Source organism: Cebidichthys violaceus, unplaced genomic scaffold, assembly GCF_023349555.1.
Source record: "Cebidichthys violaceus isolate CVI_PGR_0920_01 unplaced genomic scaffold, fCebVio1.0.p SCAF_13, whole genome shotgun sequence".
NCBI classification, from domain to species: domain Eukaryota; kingdom Metazoa; phylum Chordata; class Actinopteri; order Perciformes; family Stichaeidae; genus Cebidichthys; species Cebidichthys violaceus.
The window spans coordinates 9375686-9391745 of record NW_027176296.1 but is presented as its reverse complement, the minus strand read 5'-3'; the positions used below and the strand labels follow the sequence as shown (position 1 = coordinate 9391745).

Below are 16060 nucleotides of genomic sequence, written 5' to 3'. Positions count from 1 at the left end.
CAATTGGATTCTGCCGTGTATATGTGAGCATGTGTTTGTGTGTGTGTTTATGTTTGCAAATATTTGTGTATGATGAACTATACTATGTTTCTGCAGGGTGATGAAGGACCACTCGGTCCACCTGGCAGCGCTGGCCCTACCGTAAGAACTCCAAGATTCACATACGTCATATACACAGATACACAAAGAGAGACATGCACACAAAATTAGCCTTTTGCAGGTGGTTTGAATGAAACTATTTGCTTAGATATTCTCTCAGGAAGCAGCTGGCATGAGATGTGATAAATACATTATAAGCTTTGCAATCTTTTGATCATTACGTGTGTGTGTGTGTGTCTGTCTGTCTGTCTGTCTCTCTGTCTCTCTGTCTCTCTTTTTAAAGGGGAGACCTGGAAGGAAAGGCTACATAGGTGAACCTGGCCCGGACGGTTTAGAGGTGAGTCTCGTTCTGTAACACTGTATCATGCCATATACAAAAATTTGTTAATATGCATTTGTGGACTTGAAAAATAGGTTGTAGGATGAACCTCTGATCAATTTAATGTTTAGTGTCTCTATTGTAATCATAGCATTTTTATTTGTATATTTATTTTGCTTGAGAATGAACAAGTAAGGTATTTTCCATTGTAAACCATAAACCACTTTGATTCAGAAATAATCTTAACTTGTCTGCTTTTGGTACAGAGTTGGTTCAGGGTTAATTTCTAAAATGTGTTCTAAAATAAGTAGGTAGGTTTGTGCTTAGATTGGCCTTCTTTTTTCATTACCACATTACAGTTGAACTATTCAGACAAACACTATTCTACCTAGTAGACATTGAGAAATTAAGAGAAATGAAAAGAATGCCTCTGTATGTGTTGTAATAGATTGCACTGGCCTTATTTTTGTTCTTGTTAGCTTCCTGCCATTCAGATTGTTGTAGACCTATGAGTCGAAACAAATGAAAATCGTCTACTTTAGCTACTTTACCAGAACAGCCTCCATCTTGATGAACACTAACACTCAGTCTTATGTTTTATTTAACTGTCAGTTTGTTTTGCAGTTTTTTACTTCAGCATACCACAGCATTCCCGACTTGATCCTCACCCATTTTTATTGGTTGAAATTGACTTTTGTGCAAACCACAAATGCAGTGCCATCATCACGGTGTCATGTGTTTCAAGATTTTATTATTTTGTCTAGTGCTTGCCAGTATCACCATGTTTCTGACCCATTTATTCCAAGCCTAGATTTACTGTGTTGTAAACATGCTTTTAATTAGGAGAGAAATGTATTTCTTCCAGGGCTATCATAATACACATTGGCAAACCACAAGGAGAAGCAGCACAAAATTAATTTACAGTCACATCCAATCTGTGTGTGTGCTCCTTTTAACTCTTGTACTATGCTGAGTCCTGTGCCAGTAGCAGGGCAGGATGGTGACAGAGATCTCTTTAATTACAGGAAGCTAACCAGCACACTGTTTGATGTTTTCTGCTTTCAGGGAGAGAAAGGGGACATGGGAAATGTTGGAAAAATCGGACCACAAGTAAGTTGCTTTTGCAGTTGAAATGTACAGGACTGACATTAATTAACAGCCCTCCTGCTGTCGATTAGTAGCTTCTCATTAAACCCCTTTTAAGAGTGTCATTGTGGAGTCTGTGCTGTAGCTTTTATTAGCTTGAGTTCCTGTCCTTGAATGTTTTAATAGTTTGCTTAAAGATTAATGTACATGTTACATTGAGATAATGATGTAGTGTTTCCACAAGTGAATTAAACCTCCCAGTGTGGCAACTGTGGAGGAAGTAACAGGAGCATTTTCTGATGTCTTGCTGTTTTCCTGATCCACTTTAAACATTTAGAGATATTTGGAGCCTCTCTCACCACCAAATAGTGTTCTCATCATGAAATCGGCCCCCACAGTAGAACAAATGGAACACCAATCAGACATCCTCTGTGGAAGTCACCTTATTTGGGTTACACACTTGTTTATGGCGCAAATCCTGCAAAGGGTGTTTGACGTCTGGTCTCGCCAAAGAATCATACTTATGGTGCATGTTGTCATATGCTGTCTTTAACTTAAGTTGAAAACATTGTACCAAAAAGATGTTGGTCTTTGTCCATCAAGTGGCTTTGCAAGTGTCCCAAAACACCTGTGTTAGGATTGTTGTATCAATTAACTGTAAAATCCCAGTTACATGTGTATTTCTTTCTGCTTCAGTTAATGTTTTATACCCAGCACAACTACTGGAGAGAATTGTTGGGGCATGTATCCCCTTTGTTAAAGTACACAACTGCTCTGAACATCCAAAGTATGTCCGTCCTTCCCGGAGGCCCCTTAATGTTAATATTTGCATTCTGTTCATAGTGGAAGCAACCAAGTGGGCCATGTTGGACTGTGTTGCTGCAGTGCACATATGAGAGGGATTAAGCACGTACTGAGTAGAGGGGCCTTTGAAGCCAAGGAGGAGACATGGGGCTATGCAGAGAAAAAAAAACCTCAAAGACATATGGAGGCTTTAATGAATGCCATTACATCACTTTCTAAATAAATGAGATGTGTAAGACTGTTTTTGGATAGTGCAGGTTAATCCAGGGTCGATGCAAGGAGGCTGTAGGCCATCTGCCTTTATCTGGTACAACCGTATGACCACGAGGCCTCTCATGAACAGTTTCAAGTGAAATTTTACTGGATGTTTTTACAGTTTAGTTTATTTTAGCCAATTTAGATTGACTGAGGAGTGTTTCATTTTGAACTCAACCTCCAGTCCATGGTTAATAAAACATGTATCAGTCCTCAATTACCAAAGGCAACCAAAGGTGTGCTTAGAAATATAGTCGACATGTCAACCTCTGTGCTTTGATTTTAATGTCAGGGACTCAGTGTGTACTTGCATGTGTGCACAGGAAAAAGGCACGAGTGAGGGAGAACCTTAATACTCTAAACTATAAGTGACTTGGGCTGTCTTTCTTCTCTAACTGTAAGTTTAATGGTTATACCAGCACTTTTGTAACCCAAGCTGTGTCTGAGAAACCCGATCGCCTTCAAACAGTGTTGTAAAAGCTCCAACATCAAGTCCCTGTAACATGGAAACCCCTTTAAAACAATTTCCTTGTTAAATAATACGGTGTACCACATTGTACCACATTGTACCACATTCGTCTCCCAATTACAGGATTTGAGGTCCATTTAGAGCTCCTGTTCCCATGCCTGCAGGCTGCATCCCTTCACAGACACTCTGCTACTAATCCGTCGCTCAACTGCTTTACTTGCATCCAACAGGATAATACTGTTTGGGAGATGATACATGAGTAACACTTTTGAGGCTGTCAGCCTTTCTAGCTGAGTTATAGAAAAGCAAATGGAACACATTCTCACTGTTTATCTTAGTGGTCTGTTTCTTTTCTTTCACTTTGTTGCACTCACTTTATCCATCTGTTATGTTACACTCAGTTTCTTTTTGTCCGTCTTTCCCTCTCTGACTCTTGCTTTCATTCTCGTCCTCTAAACACATAGAGGGATTCAAAAAAAGAAAAGAATAAAAGTAAATAACAATAACATAAGATTAGCAGTCATGTAGAATCGGGTAACCTTTTAATTATGGGAATAACTCATTTTGCAAGGAGGAAGCGCAGCAATGGAAATTGTCCCTCACAACCAGAGGGAGCCGCAGTCTGACCACGCTGGCTTTTGTGGTTGGCCAGAAGTGAGACAGTGGTCTGTAATTGGGCAGTCATATGAATTATTACAATAACCCAGTTAGGTTCAGATGTTGTGGGAGCTTGCAGTGTCCCGGTGGCTTTAGTGCACATGCTGTGGTGCTGTGTACTTGCATTATTGCGGCTTGGTCTGGCTTGTGATAAGTGCATGTTACTCCGTTAATTGGCCACTCCTCATACTTTTACTATTGTCCCACAAAGTTACGCTACGTTTTGTTTTACTTTCATAGAAAATTTAAACACGATGACAGGATTTCAAAAAGTACTGTACAGCTGCCCTTTCTGGCTGAATGTTGACCCAGCCGAAACCAAGTCTTACATTTGGTCTGAAGCTCCAGATTGTCCAGTGGAGAGGTTGGCACTGGTCCAGACCACAGATCCTGTCCCAGACGACTGATCTGGAAGTGGTTAAGATCCTCCAATAACCCTCATATTTACATTAGCTGTTCTTTTCCCCATGAGGGGAAGTAGTTTGTGACTTTTGGGGGCCAGCTGCATTGATTTACTTTACGCTGTGATGCTACCACGCCCCTGGTAAATTCCCAATCGTTGATATTGTGCACAATAAATAGTTAGTATAATAGTTAAGTTCCACGATTCACAAAAGCTTCAGAACATACCAAGATTTATATAGCTAGCTTTGTTGAAAAATCCTTTATTTTCAAATCAACATGGACTGTAAAACAGTTTTTGAATCAATAATAGTATTCAATGGTCACTGGCAAATATTGATGTGTCATCTGCTTTTGCTTTGTTTTTCTGTCTTACTTTAAACTGAAGCAGGGATTGTCTGTAAATTTATATTGTGAATAATTTAAATGATATTAAACCTGCGGGTTTGTTGCAAAATAACCATTTAATGGATGAACCAGGCCCTCATACTAACATACTTTCTCCTTATGTCCTCTCCTCTCCTCTCCTCTCCTCTCCTCTCCTCTCCTCTCCTCTCCTCTCCAGGGTCCACTAGGCATCATTGGGATAGCTGGTGTGATGGGAGTTCCTGGTGAAAAGGTAAGGAGTGTGTTTTCTGTCATTAGGCTGTCAGTCAGCATCAGCTAGTTGCCTGTCAGTGGCAGACCCCTGTAATTTGGGCTGTGTTAAGCAGCCATGGCTTTAGGCCCCAGAGGGCCCAGAACACATGCTTTGATAAATACTCAACACTTTCAAATCCACATCAATAACAATAAAGTCAAAGCCATGTCACCATTACTGCCCCTCATTCATCCTCCCCCCTGCAGAAGCAAGTAATTATAAGGTTAATTCAGGAGATTCCGGTTTATGGCAGAAAAGTGTATTTGTTCCTAAATGGTGTCATTAGACATGTGCTGCGCTGACATATATTCAGTATATACTACTGCATATGCAGTCATAAAACATATGAAAAAGGATAGCACCACACAGCCAAGTCTTGTTAAAATACTCATGATGTAATCTGGAGAGGCCCTGAGGCTTTATCCATGTTTGGTTCCCATTACTTCGCTCTCAGTTTAAAATAAAATATTTGAATTGGCTCTGCTCAAGTGAAATTATTTAAAAAGTCTGGATTTTGATTATTGACAGTTCTCCAAAAACAACTTCCCTATTTTCCCTACTGTTCCTGTCTCTATCTCAACCTGTTCCCCTTCCCTTCCTATCTATAAGCTGTGTGTCAGAACATGTTCTGGTGATGGGAGGCCGTCTGCTTGTCAGACTCTTGCTTGCCCTCCGCCCCCTCTCACATGAAATCCTTCTCCTGGTTCAATCTGTCAGCACCAGCCATACCTTGACAGCCCCCAAATTCCTTTTACATTATATATTGTATAATATCAATCTCTGGATTAGACTTTTCTTTCCAATATAGAGCCTTAAAACTACTTTTCTCACGGTTTGATAGAAGTGAAAGAACTAGAAGTATACTTGTACAGTCATGAATGTAACACAGTTCAAGAAGGATTAAAGCATGACCGACACAAGTGTTGTTAGAGTGGAGACCTAGGCAGCTTTACTGCTCACCCTGGGTTACCTTTGCTTAACGCAATATGCCACCAACTATGTTTCAAAGTACCTGCTGGCTTTAAACTTCCCTCAACCAGGTGTCAATCTAACCTTCTGCATTTGAGAAGCTGCTCTCGAGTTTCATGGCTTTTTATTAGGAAACGGGTTTGTGAGGCTGTGTTTTTTTTTTTTTTGTGTGTGTGTTTAGCTTTCAGGTCAAAGTTTAATAATCAGCTCTCTTTCTGTATTTTTCTCCCCCTAGGGCGACCGAGGACCAGCGGGTCCAACAGGTCCAGTCGGAGAGAAGGGGCCAATGGTAAGTGCAGTCACACAGGATATACTGCAGAGCTCTGCTTCTTGTCTGAGAGGTGGTAAACCCCAGAGTCATAGTGTACAAAAGGAAAAAAGGATTTCCAAGAAATCAGCAAAGCTATATAACAGCCTACCCAAGCTTCAATACATTGTTCAGTAACTAATGTCGAAGGATGATTAGTATAAAGCTGAACCACTGAACAATTTGGGCTGTAATCTTTGGCAGATGTTTTTTAGCTGCAATGTTTATTTCATGGAAATGAAAGCAGACTCACTCGGCCTTAAAGGTTTTAAACCACTCAATGTTGCAACTTTTGTAGATATAAATCTTCATATTTCAGCTGTGTCTAATTGTTTTTTCCATAATAATGTAATGCTGAAAATAAAAATAAAAACAGCTTTTATTTGAGTGACTCTTTTGGATCACTCAATCTGGTATGTATATATATATTTTATAGATACTGTATTTGGATTTGATGCAATACCTTTTGGTGTTCTCTGTCTGTGATGTCTCTTTGTCGCCCTAAAATTATTTGTCAATCCTCTGTTACTGAGACCTGTGATAAATCTAACTAACTGAAACAATGTTGTTTGGTTTATCAGTCTGAACAAGAGGCGGGTCAGTATCACTCAATCCCAGTTTGTACCTCATTGTGACAGTAAAGGGCCCCAGCAGCATTCAGTTTTGTCTCATCTTTGACAGAATGACAAATGTCTGTGTTGTAATTTGAATTTGGAGATTTTTAATGGCAAGTGGAACAGGAAAAGCACATTTGTCCAATCTTAAAGCGGTTTCAAATGCCAGAGTGAGTAATCTTGTGTCTTATTGAAGGTGTAAACATTTTTAGGGACTACACCAACTCTTCAATACCCCAAAAAATATCTTGCTGGACGAGAGTGGTCCATTGCGACAAACAGAGACTTTTGCACAAAAATAGTAACTCATTGTGATTTGTCTGTTGTATTGCCCTAAATCCATACTTTATGTAAATTGGGTTTGATAAATGGTTTTGTATTTGCAGGTTAAAAGCGAGTAAATGTTACAACATTAACCCACACACTACTCTGGAAAATGTGTTGTCATGAAAATGATTTTGACACTATTGATTCTATAGAGAAAAAAAAATGCTGCTTTCCAGTGGACAGCATTGTCTCCGCTGTCTTCCGTACTGCTGCATGAGAGAGGGTGTCCTGCACCCCTCACTGTCCTGGGGCCTTGGATTAACTCAATGTCTGTGGCTTTGGGCCCCAGTCCTGACCTAGCTGGCTAGCAGCCTGGCTGATTGGCTGGCTGGAAAAGAGGGTGACTAATTTGGTGGCTGCCTGGCTGAATAGTTAGATGATTGAATCACTGCTAGTGTGTCTGTGCATGTTTGACTGAGAGAGCAAAAGAGAGCTTTGTGACATATTCAAGGAGTTATGGGGATTTGTGTGAACCAGTTTGTGCTAAAACTAAGCCACTTTAGTGAGGAGTGGCAGTTTGACTTTGGGCTGTATCACCACAGATGACAATGATAATTTCATGAAGTTCTGTTTCTGTTTAAAGGCAATTTGCAGGGATTAGCATTTCCTGGCAAAGCCACATTTGTCTTCATTGACTTTGTTTGATATTGTGGTATTATTCCTGAATAGATTATTACAAAAGGAGAATGGTTGTGCTGTGACGAGAACCACAGACCCAGCTGTCCCTCTTTTTCCAGTGGGTCTTGAGCATATTCTAAGAAAATGTAATATGAAATGCATTTCTGCAGAACATTCCCTATCCACAGATGTTACAGATGTATTAACATTTTACTGCACAGTCTTGCACTGCTGTTTTCCTGCACACTAACAAGTCATTGTTGAACCACTAATGTAGCATAATTTGAATAATGTGTATAATGGTAACTACTATGCCATTGAACAGTCACATGGTTTCTTGTCACATGGTTTCTTGTCAACTTTTCTATAATATTTGTCATTTCTGTTTTGGTGTAAGGGGTATCCAGGGTTGCCAGGAAGTCCAGGGGACTTCGGCCTGCAAGGTGCAACAGTAAGTGTCATACCTTCGTCAACACTGTAATACCATGTGATCGTTTTTTTCATAGGGATGAGCACACAAATCCACTTCTCCCAGATCTCTCTTATGGCCGCAAGTTTGTCTGTCACACGCCTTGCAGGTCTTGACTCGCGATTATTATTAGCGTTCTTGAGAAAGTATGAAAGACTTTCAGTGGCATTGTTGCATGGAAAATTGCCCTTCCACTCTCTGCATCACAAATGCAGCCTCGCCTTGGGACCTATACACACCTGCTAAGATTAGCAGCCCGATGTAGGCACGCAGGTCAATCTATGGCTGGTGTGATGAACATGCTGAGTGTTGAGACGATATCCTGGGCAACTGCATGTCTTGTGGGCCCTGGGGTCATCCTTATGACATGTTGTGCTGCCATCCTGTCCTGGTTGTCATTTGGTGACCAGGACCATGTTATTTTTCTGTTCTTTGACAAAAATGTCTCTCTTTCAAATTGGGCGATTTCTTCTTCAACTGAAGATGATTCATCATGCTCTGGGTCATATTCTTCCCTATCTTCTTCTTCAGAAACCTCTTCCTGTTCTAAATCATCGTCCTCTTGTTCCTCCTGGACATCTGAATAAATCAGATCTAGGACCTGCTGGGCAGTGAAACGTGCACTCATGGCTACAGTAAAGAGAGTACTGGGGGTACTGTCATCTGCAGCACCTTTATAGCATCTGACCGCATTCCCCATTAGCAAACAATGCATTCAAGAAATGATTATTCTCTCTGATCTTGTTTGTATTTTGTCTGCGAACTTCAGTCACGTGTGAGGTCGTGGAGCGGAGTTGCTGCACATTTGCGAGAAAGTTTTTGTTTTTCCTGAGTTCAATCAATAGCACACGTAATCTCAATTTATTATGTGTGTGTGTGTGTGTGTGTGTGTGTGTGTGTGTGTGTGTGTGTGTGTGTGTGTGTGTGTGTGTGTGCATGGTGTGTTTTTATGGTTTCTGTAGTATGAAAATGATTTTATAACTGCCGGGTCAAAAATGACCCCTAAGACAAGATTTGCACCCAGTTGGTGTACAGCTTTTTTGAAAGGCAAGGTTTAACTTTTTCTCATGTTGGGGTCATTCTAGGAAAAGTCATTGAATTTCAAGTTGAAAAAAGATCATTAAGGGGGTTTCCTAAGCTGTTAAACATAGTGGCGGGTCATTTTTGACCCCTAAGACAACACAAGGGTTAAGCTTGAATTCATCATAATGTAACTCAATGTTATTCTCCATGCACACTTTTGATAAGCGACATTGCAAACCTGCGCCCCGGTGTTGGTGTGGAAGGGGGAGTTAAGGGAAGGATGATTTTTTTGTAATCCAGTTACTCAAATTTCTCGAGGAATCCTTTCAGCCCTACCTTGCACATCTCCATATACGCATATTGTTTTTTCAATAGCTGCCTTTGCCAAGCTTTATGTTTTCTTTTCTTTTGCTCACTCTGACTTTGGATTGAGTCAATTGGTAAATTGGTTGTAAATTGGTACTTGACGGACTGAGAAGTTTGGATGCATTTACTCATCTTCTCTACTCAGTTTTTTTGGCTTGATATTATAAACGCTTTAACACAAGACCAACTTGGACCCTTAAACTGAGTTGGAGGAAAGTACTCTTGGTTTTTGTAAATACATAATATTTAAGGGGGTGATTTGATATATCAGTTTCCCTGTTTCTCACAATTTTGTTTAGACTCTTGTAAACAGTACGTTTTAGCTGGCAGATTGTTCAGTAGTTCTGCTGACGCCTTTGTAATGCATCCAGTAGGACTAATGTTGATGTGGGCTAAAAGACGCATTGAGAGGTTTTGCCCTATTTAGTTTGTGTAAATATTCACACTATATTTTATAGTTTGTCTAACTGCACTATGCCAAAGGAACACTATGAAAACCTTGCTAAATCACTACGATTTTCCAATCTTTATTCTCTCTCTCCGATCCAACGGCGATCTTATTTTTTCTCACAGGGTCTACAGGGGCAGAGGGGTACTCCAGGCATTGCTGGGCCAAAGGGCAGGAGGGTAAGAGCAACCTTTACCTTTGGGGCATTAGTTGTACTAGTCCTTTGTGTCATATGTATGTGAGCCTACCTTAACTCAACAACTCATGGAAACTTCACTTATCAGACCCTTGGCAGTCTGTTTTGCATCACAACTTAATTTCCACAAACCAAAGTTTAAAGCAATTTAAGACATGTGTTTGTCCCTCCACTTGGCTTGAGCTTCTTTATAGGTGAATTAAAACTGTTTCATAAACCCCATCAATCTCATGTTGATAGACATGGTAATACTGGTGAGACATCGTGTGGCTGAGAGGTGAATGACACCTTCAGGTTAGGCGGTAAAGATCATCTTAAATTAGATACAACTCATAGAGACTGTATCACAGTTTGTGTGTGTTGCCTTCAAAAGCAAAATGAAATAGTTTTTATTCAAGAGCAGCTTAAATTATAGGATTTAAGGTGTCTTGGGCCAACTTGCTGGGTCTTCAGATCACAATAATATGTGTTGGTGCTTGTGCACATGAACAGTTTGGACCTCCATGGTATGTTAAAATATAAAAACAGAAACAAAACAAAAAACAGGTGAACAACAGCAGCACAAACAATATAGAGTTTGTTTTACTTTCTGGGATGCAAATGCTGAATCCAAGTTTTGTTATTGACTAATACATTATAACATTAATCTCTGTAACAGTATATACTATAGAAATATACTGTAGTTCCTAAACAGTGGCCAAAACACATGACCAATAAGCAGTGCACATACAGCTAGGAATATTTATTTTTACTGCATTAATGTGAGATGAACTGTTATCTTCTCACTAAACTGATGGTTTGCATGCGCTTTACCCAAGCAACAGACTGCCTAACAATGCTACATGACTAAAGCTAATGCAAGAAAATGGATGAGGAACACTAACAAGCCAATGTAGTTCTACCTAATACCACACTACTTCCCACACTTCGTCACTTATCCATAATCACTTCCATTTAGGCCGAGCATGTGGCAGTACTTAACATGCCATGGCTTGTGCTGTTTACTGTAATCCATGCACGTGTCAGTCTGTGGTTGCATTTCCTGTCTGGCTGAGGTAGGATACAGTTACCCTCATCCCACCCACCTCCTCATCTGGGGTTTATCTCCATTGTCAAAGCATATGATCCATCATAGACCAGTGAAAAGGTTAATCACCTCACAAGTCACCTCACAAGTCACAATATTCCCCTTCTCGCTTTTGGAAAAGATTTCAGAAATAAACTCCATTCCTTTCTGAACACATTAGAGATTAACCTCAGAATGCAACATAAAGGAACGAAATGAAACTGCTGCACACCTTATCACTCGTTCTTATCAGTTCTGCCTCTGAGCTCTAAAAGAACAAGTCATACCCCGGAGCTGAATTAATTGGTGAGCACCTGCCCTATTTGGCACACATCTTCACTAGTTCTAAAGTTTTTGGCCGTTGTGGGAAAACAGTTCCTGCCGCCTCTGAATTATGAGTTGCTACCGATTTATCTAATCTATCTATCTCTGATTCCTCTTCCCCATTTTAATGATCACTCACAGTGACACACCTTACCTGCTCCAGTAATGTTGCCGTAGATAAACTTTTGTGTAATAATTAGTTTCATAACTTGTGGATAAGCAGTTGTTCAATTGGCTTGTGAAAAAAGGTATTGGGTTGTATTTACAGATTATTATCTGTCACCCTACCTGTGTGGTGGTGGTACATTGCTGGGAAACCTCTGGAATGTTTTTGGGAGTGGTGCAGATACAGAATACAGACTAATAACTGCTGTTAGTGCTATTTCAGAGCTATCTGTATACATATCAACTTATGTATGATGCTTTGATGTATGCCTGTACTGCTCATTCTTTTTTGAGTGATGAAAGGTGTGTCTCATGTTGCTTTCGCATAGGGGCCCCGGGGTCCAGATGGCCCACTGGGAGAACCAGGCCCTGAGGGCACCAAGGTAAACATGCACACCACCCTGTGTGAAACATCACATGTAAAGATGGGATGAATGTAGTACTTTTGCAACAAATCAGCCACAGTATTATATTACAGTTGAAGTAATTAGTCCATCCAAATTTTTCCAAAATGTGTCATACCTTTTCTTTGCAGGGTGAAAGGGGTGACATTGGACAAAAAGGAGAGCCGGGATTCATCGTAAGTAGTCTTCAAATTAATATGCAGACTTTATTTTTGTCTTTCGTCTTATACTAGCTTATGTTGGAGAAAGACAGGAAAAGAGCAAAGTACCTCAAATAACATGCTACAAAGTTTGTACTTGGAAGTATTAAAATACTTGTAACGTACCTGCTGAATAGTTATGATGCTGTAAATTTTATGTGTAGCACATTTCCGGATGAAGGCTTCAGGCTCTTAAGAAATGAGAAGACATTTTTATTCAGTCACATTCATCTAAAGCCAAGAATGATCATTGTCATAAAGAGGCATCCTCCTGAAGCCTTTAGGTTAACATGCACATCACTTTTGAAGATGCACACTCATCTCATGGAAAAGACATTACCACATCTAGTATAACCCTGGGGCCTCTGTAAAAGCTTGGTTAGCCTTTAATCAGTTTTTATTTGCAGAGTTTGTCTTTTCACCTCTGTATCAGGTTATTCCCAAATGCAGTTATTATGTACTGCTGCCATTTTTTATAGAAGAACCCTGAGCTATATCGGCGGAGGAGTAGCAGGATGGACATAAACTTTGTATTTAATGGATGTAGTTGAGTGAAAGCAATCCAGCTTCAGATTTGCCTGTTATACCTTGTTTCAATAAAAAGATCTTAAGTGAAATGTTTTTTTTCCAAAATTGTACATCAAGTATATCAGCACAGCCGCTCTAGGTGTGGGCATGTCATGTTCATGCATAGTATGTGCTTATGTGTTTGTATGTGATGCCTCTTTAGGTGCTGGTCATTTAAGTTGAGTGTAGTTGATGGAAAAAGATATTTGTAATTGACTACCATCGTCACTAATTAAAAAGTGATACTAATACTATGTGTCACAAATAGTTGGCACGTTGATATTTCACAGTGGATTAATGGATTGATTTGGCCATCTTTTTTGCCCATTGTCTGGCTGTCGCAGACAATGTTTCTCAATTATCCTAATAAAACCAACAAAAAACAAATCTTAAAGGGCTTCATAACATTGTACTTTAAACAAAACATTATGTACAATGGTTTATTGTGGGGGCAAATTTATGAGCTGATGACAGTAAGTTTAACTGACATCAAAATCTGTAAAACTGTTATGGATCCACTCTTAGCAAAGCAATTAACTGCAAATGTGTTTCCACAAAACAAGTCAATGTCTGAGCAATAACATTTATAAATATTGTAAGTGTTTTTGTTGTGCTAAATCATTTAAATGCTTTTGGCCAGATTAACTACACACACTTAAGTAGGGCTTCCCCCTCTTGGTTGACAAGTCCACTAATTGATCTTTGTCATTTTATATGCTTTTGTCCGTCTGAATGACTTATTTCCAAGGATTTAATGAGCACATCTCTGGTAAACACATGATTTAAAGTGGTGCTTTTGCAGACATGGAAGATTAGTATGTTGCCAATATTTTAAAATAGATTGAAATCAGTTGGGTTGATTTAAACTGCTTTTTAATCATTCAAATAATGATTTCTCTTCTGAAGGGCAAGGCTGGCACTCCAGGAGCGAGAGGCCCTCCAGGGAAGAATGTAAGTCATGTTTAACTGAATACTGACTGTCAAATATCTCTTTCAGAGCTTTAATTATCCTCTTCACATTAGGAAGAGGCATCACTATGACTACAGCAGACACCACACACTTGTAAAACATTTCCACATCCTCTTTGACCCGTAATGTATGCAATTATATCTTTAAGAGTGTGGACCCATAAAGTCACTGAAGAGGAAGTTGTCATAGTTAAAAGAAGGTACTGTGCTTTTTTTTTCAAAGCACAATCAAAACAAATGTGTTTCTATTCCCCCTTATTCAACGGGTTTGTGTTGGTCGTGAGGTTATTGTTGAACACATCATACAAACATAACTGAAACTTTCCTGCCTCTGAATTGAAGAAATAATGAGTAATTCTTCATTATACTTTGTGTGGGATTTTAAGACTGTTCACAGTGCTTAGAGTTTAGACAAGCCATTCATATGGAAACATTGTTTTATGGTTTTTATTGAAAGAATATGTACAGTATGGAGCAGAGGACATTGTACAGTTGAAAAATAAACTTTTCAGTGCTCTCTGGTGGACAAATTATGTAATGGCGAAACTGTTTCTAAATGACCACAAATGACTATGGCATTTCTGCACTGCAATTTCTTGTTACCTATCCACTGACATGTGTGACAATATCAATATATCCAGCAAATAATGGTTCATGATATCAGCCAGCTGATTCATTGGTCAGGCTCCACTTTGGATGGGACTTTAACAACCCCAGAGGACACACATTGACTATAGTGTCTTGTTATAATACCACACAATAGACATACTTTTGGCAGCTTTGAAGCACCATTTTGCCAGCAGACTTTTACCATCAAAAAAATTATGGATGGTAGTTTTTATATGCTTTTGAACTGCGAAAGGATGAAATAACTGATGTTCCACAGATGGTAGAAACATGCAAAGAAACAAAAAACGATCAAAAAACGATTCAAAAGCTGATTCAAGTGGGCTGTCTAATAGTCAAATGGTGATCATCATATCCACAGTGTGTTTCTGTTTGTTTCATCCATTTATGGAAGAACTTACAAAGGACGATTCGACGATTCCCACTCAGAGAAAAGCCCCTTTACCTGGATGCTCACCGGTGTGGGACTCAGTTGTTTGGTGTTTCCACTAACAAATGAGCTGCTCCCCACTTTCTCTATTCTCTATTCATTTGTTGGGTTAACATTTGACATTTCAGGGTTGTTTGTAATTACTCATAACACACATACAGGCCTGTGCTCTCTCTCTCTCTCTCTCTCTCTCTCTCTCTCTCTCTCTCTCTCTCTCTCTCTCTCTCTCTCTCTCTCTCTGCTCTCTTGCTGCTCGATACTAAATGGAGATCTACTCCTCCTCAGAACTTGCCCACTACATACTGTATCTATAGAGGGGGTCAGCATTTACATTCTCCACTTCTGGACTCATAGCGCCATCTTGTGTTTGATAAGAAATCTTCATCAAAATCTGTTATTTATCATTCCTCACAATTTCTGTGCTCTATAGTTTAAAATTATTGTGTCCCAAAAAATATTTTGTCATCTGTGATGTCAAAGCCCATTAAGTTCAGTGCTGAATGCAATTTTGTAGTCAATGCAGTTGTCAGTGATTGTGAATGTGGTTGTCGTCACATTGCACTGTATTATACTGCAGTTTCCATACATCTTTTTGTCTCCCTAAAATCTTGTAAATCAACATACACTTTTGACAATTACGCTTGCTGGCGCTTTCCATAATATGTGAGCTGTGAGAAGATTTCAATGTTTTTCCTGCTCATTCATTTTGCCTTGTTTTCAGATTAACTCTTGAAATACCTCATTCACACAGCTTGAGACATTTAAGATATATATATATATATATATATATATATATATATATATATATATATATATATATATTATATTTTGATTAATATCTACTCAGTGAATAGAAGCAAAAGTTATTTGAGTGTTAATTGTCATGAGTTAGGTTGTAATGTTTCACTATAGTTAAGTGATTGATGCTACTGAATTCATTGTTATCTCATCAAATTTTGGAACATATATTTCAGCGCTTAAAACAGCCAGGTATCACTCACACGCAAAGGTCTTGGCATTCTCTTTCGATGTTGGACTAAACACTGTTTCAAATTAGCGTGTCTTGTCTAAACTTGGTAACACAATGTTTGGAATACAAAAAGATCTGACATTGCAAGAAAGCCAATCCTTTTGTATTGCATCAAAGAGTTTCTGTGTCATGTCTCAAGGCATTAGGCAGCACTAAAATATTAGACTCTGTTATCATGTTTGCGAATACGTTGCTAATGATGATAATGAT

At 39.2% G+C, this 16060-nt stretch overlaps 1 protein-coding gene across 1 annotated transcript in view; it reads left to right on the top strand.

Moving 5' to 3' along the window:
• The window catches only part of LOC137870429 (collagen alpha-1(XXIV) chain-like), an 85057-nt gene that overhangs the window by 44613 nt on the left and 24384 nt on the right, over nt 1–16060 (top strand). The window contains exons 22-31 of the mRNA XM_068707684.1: nt 97–141; nt 383–436; nt 1484–1528; nt 4657–4710; nt 5936–5989; nt 7964–8017; nt 9998–10051; nt 11953–12006; nt 12159–12203; nt 13701–13745. Coding sequence (XP_068563785.1) covers nt 97–141; nt 383–436; nt 1484–1528; nt 4657–4710; nt 5936–5989; nt 7964–8017; nt 9998–10051; nt 11953–12006; nt 12159–12203; nt 13701–13745 — 504 coding nt within the window. The remainder of the gene's footprint in view (nt 1–96; nt 142–382; nt 437–1483; nt 1529–4656; nt 4711–5935; nt 5990–7963; nt 8018–9997; nt 10052–11952; nt 12007–12158; nt 12204–13700; nt 13746–16060) is intronic.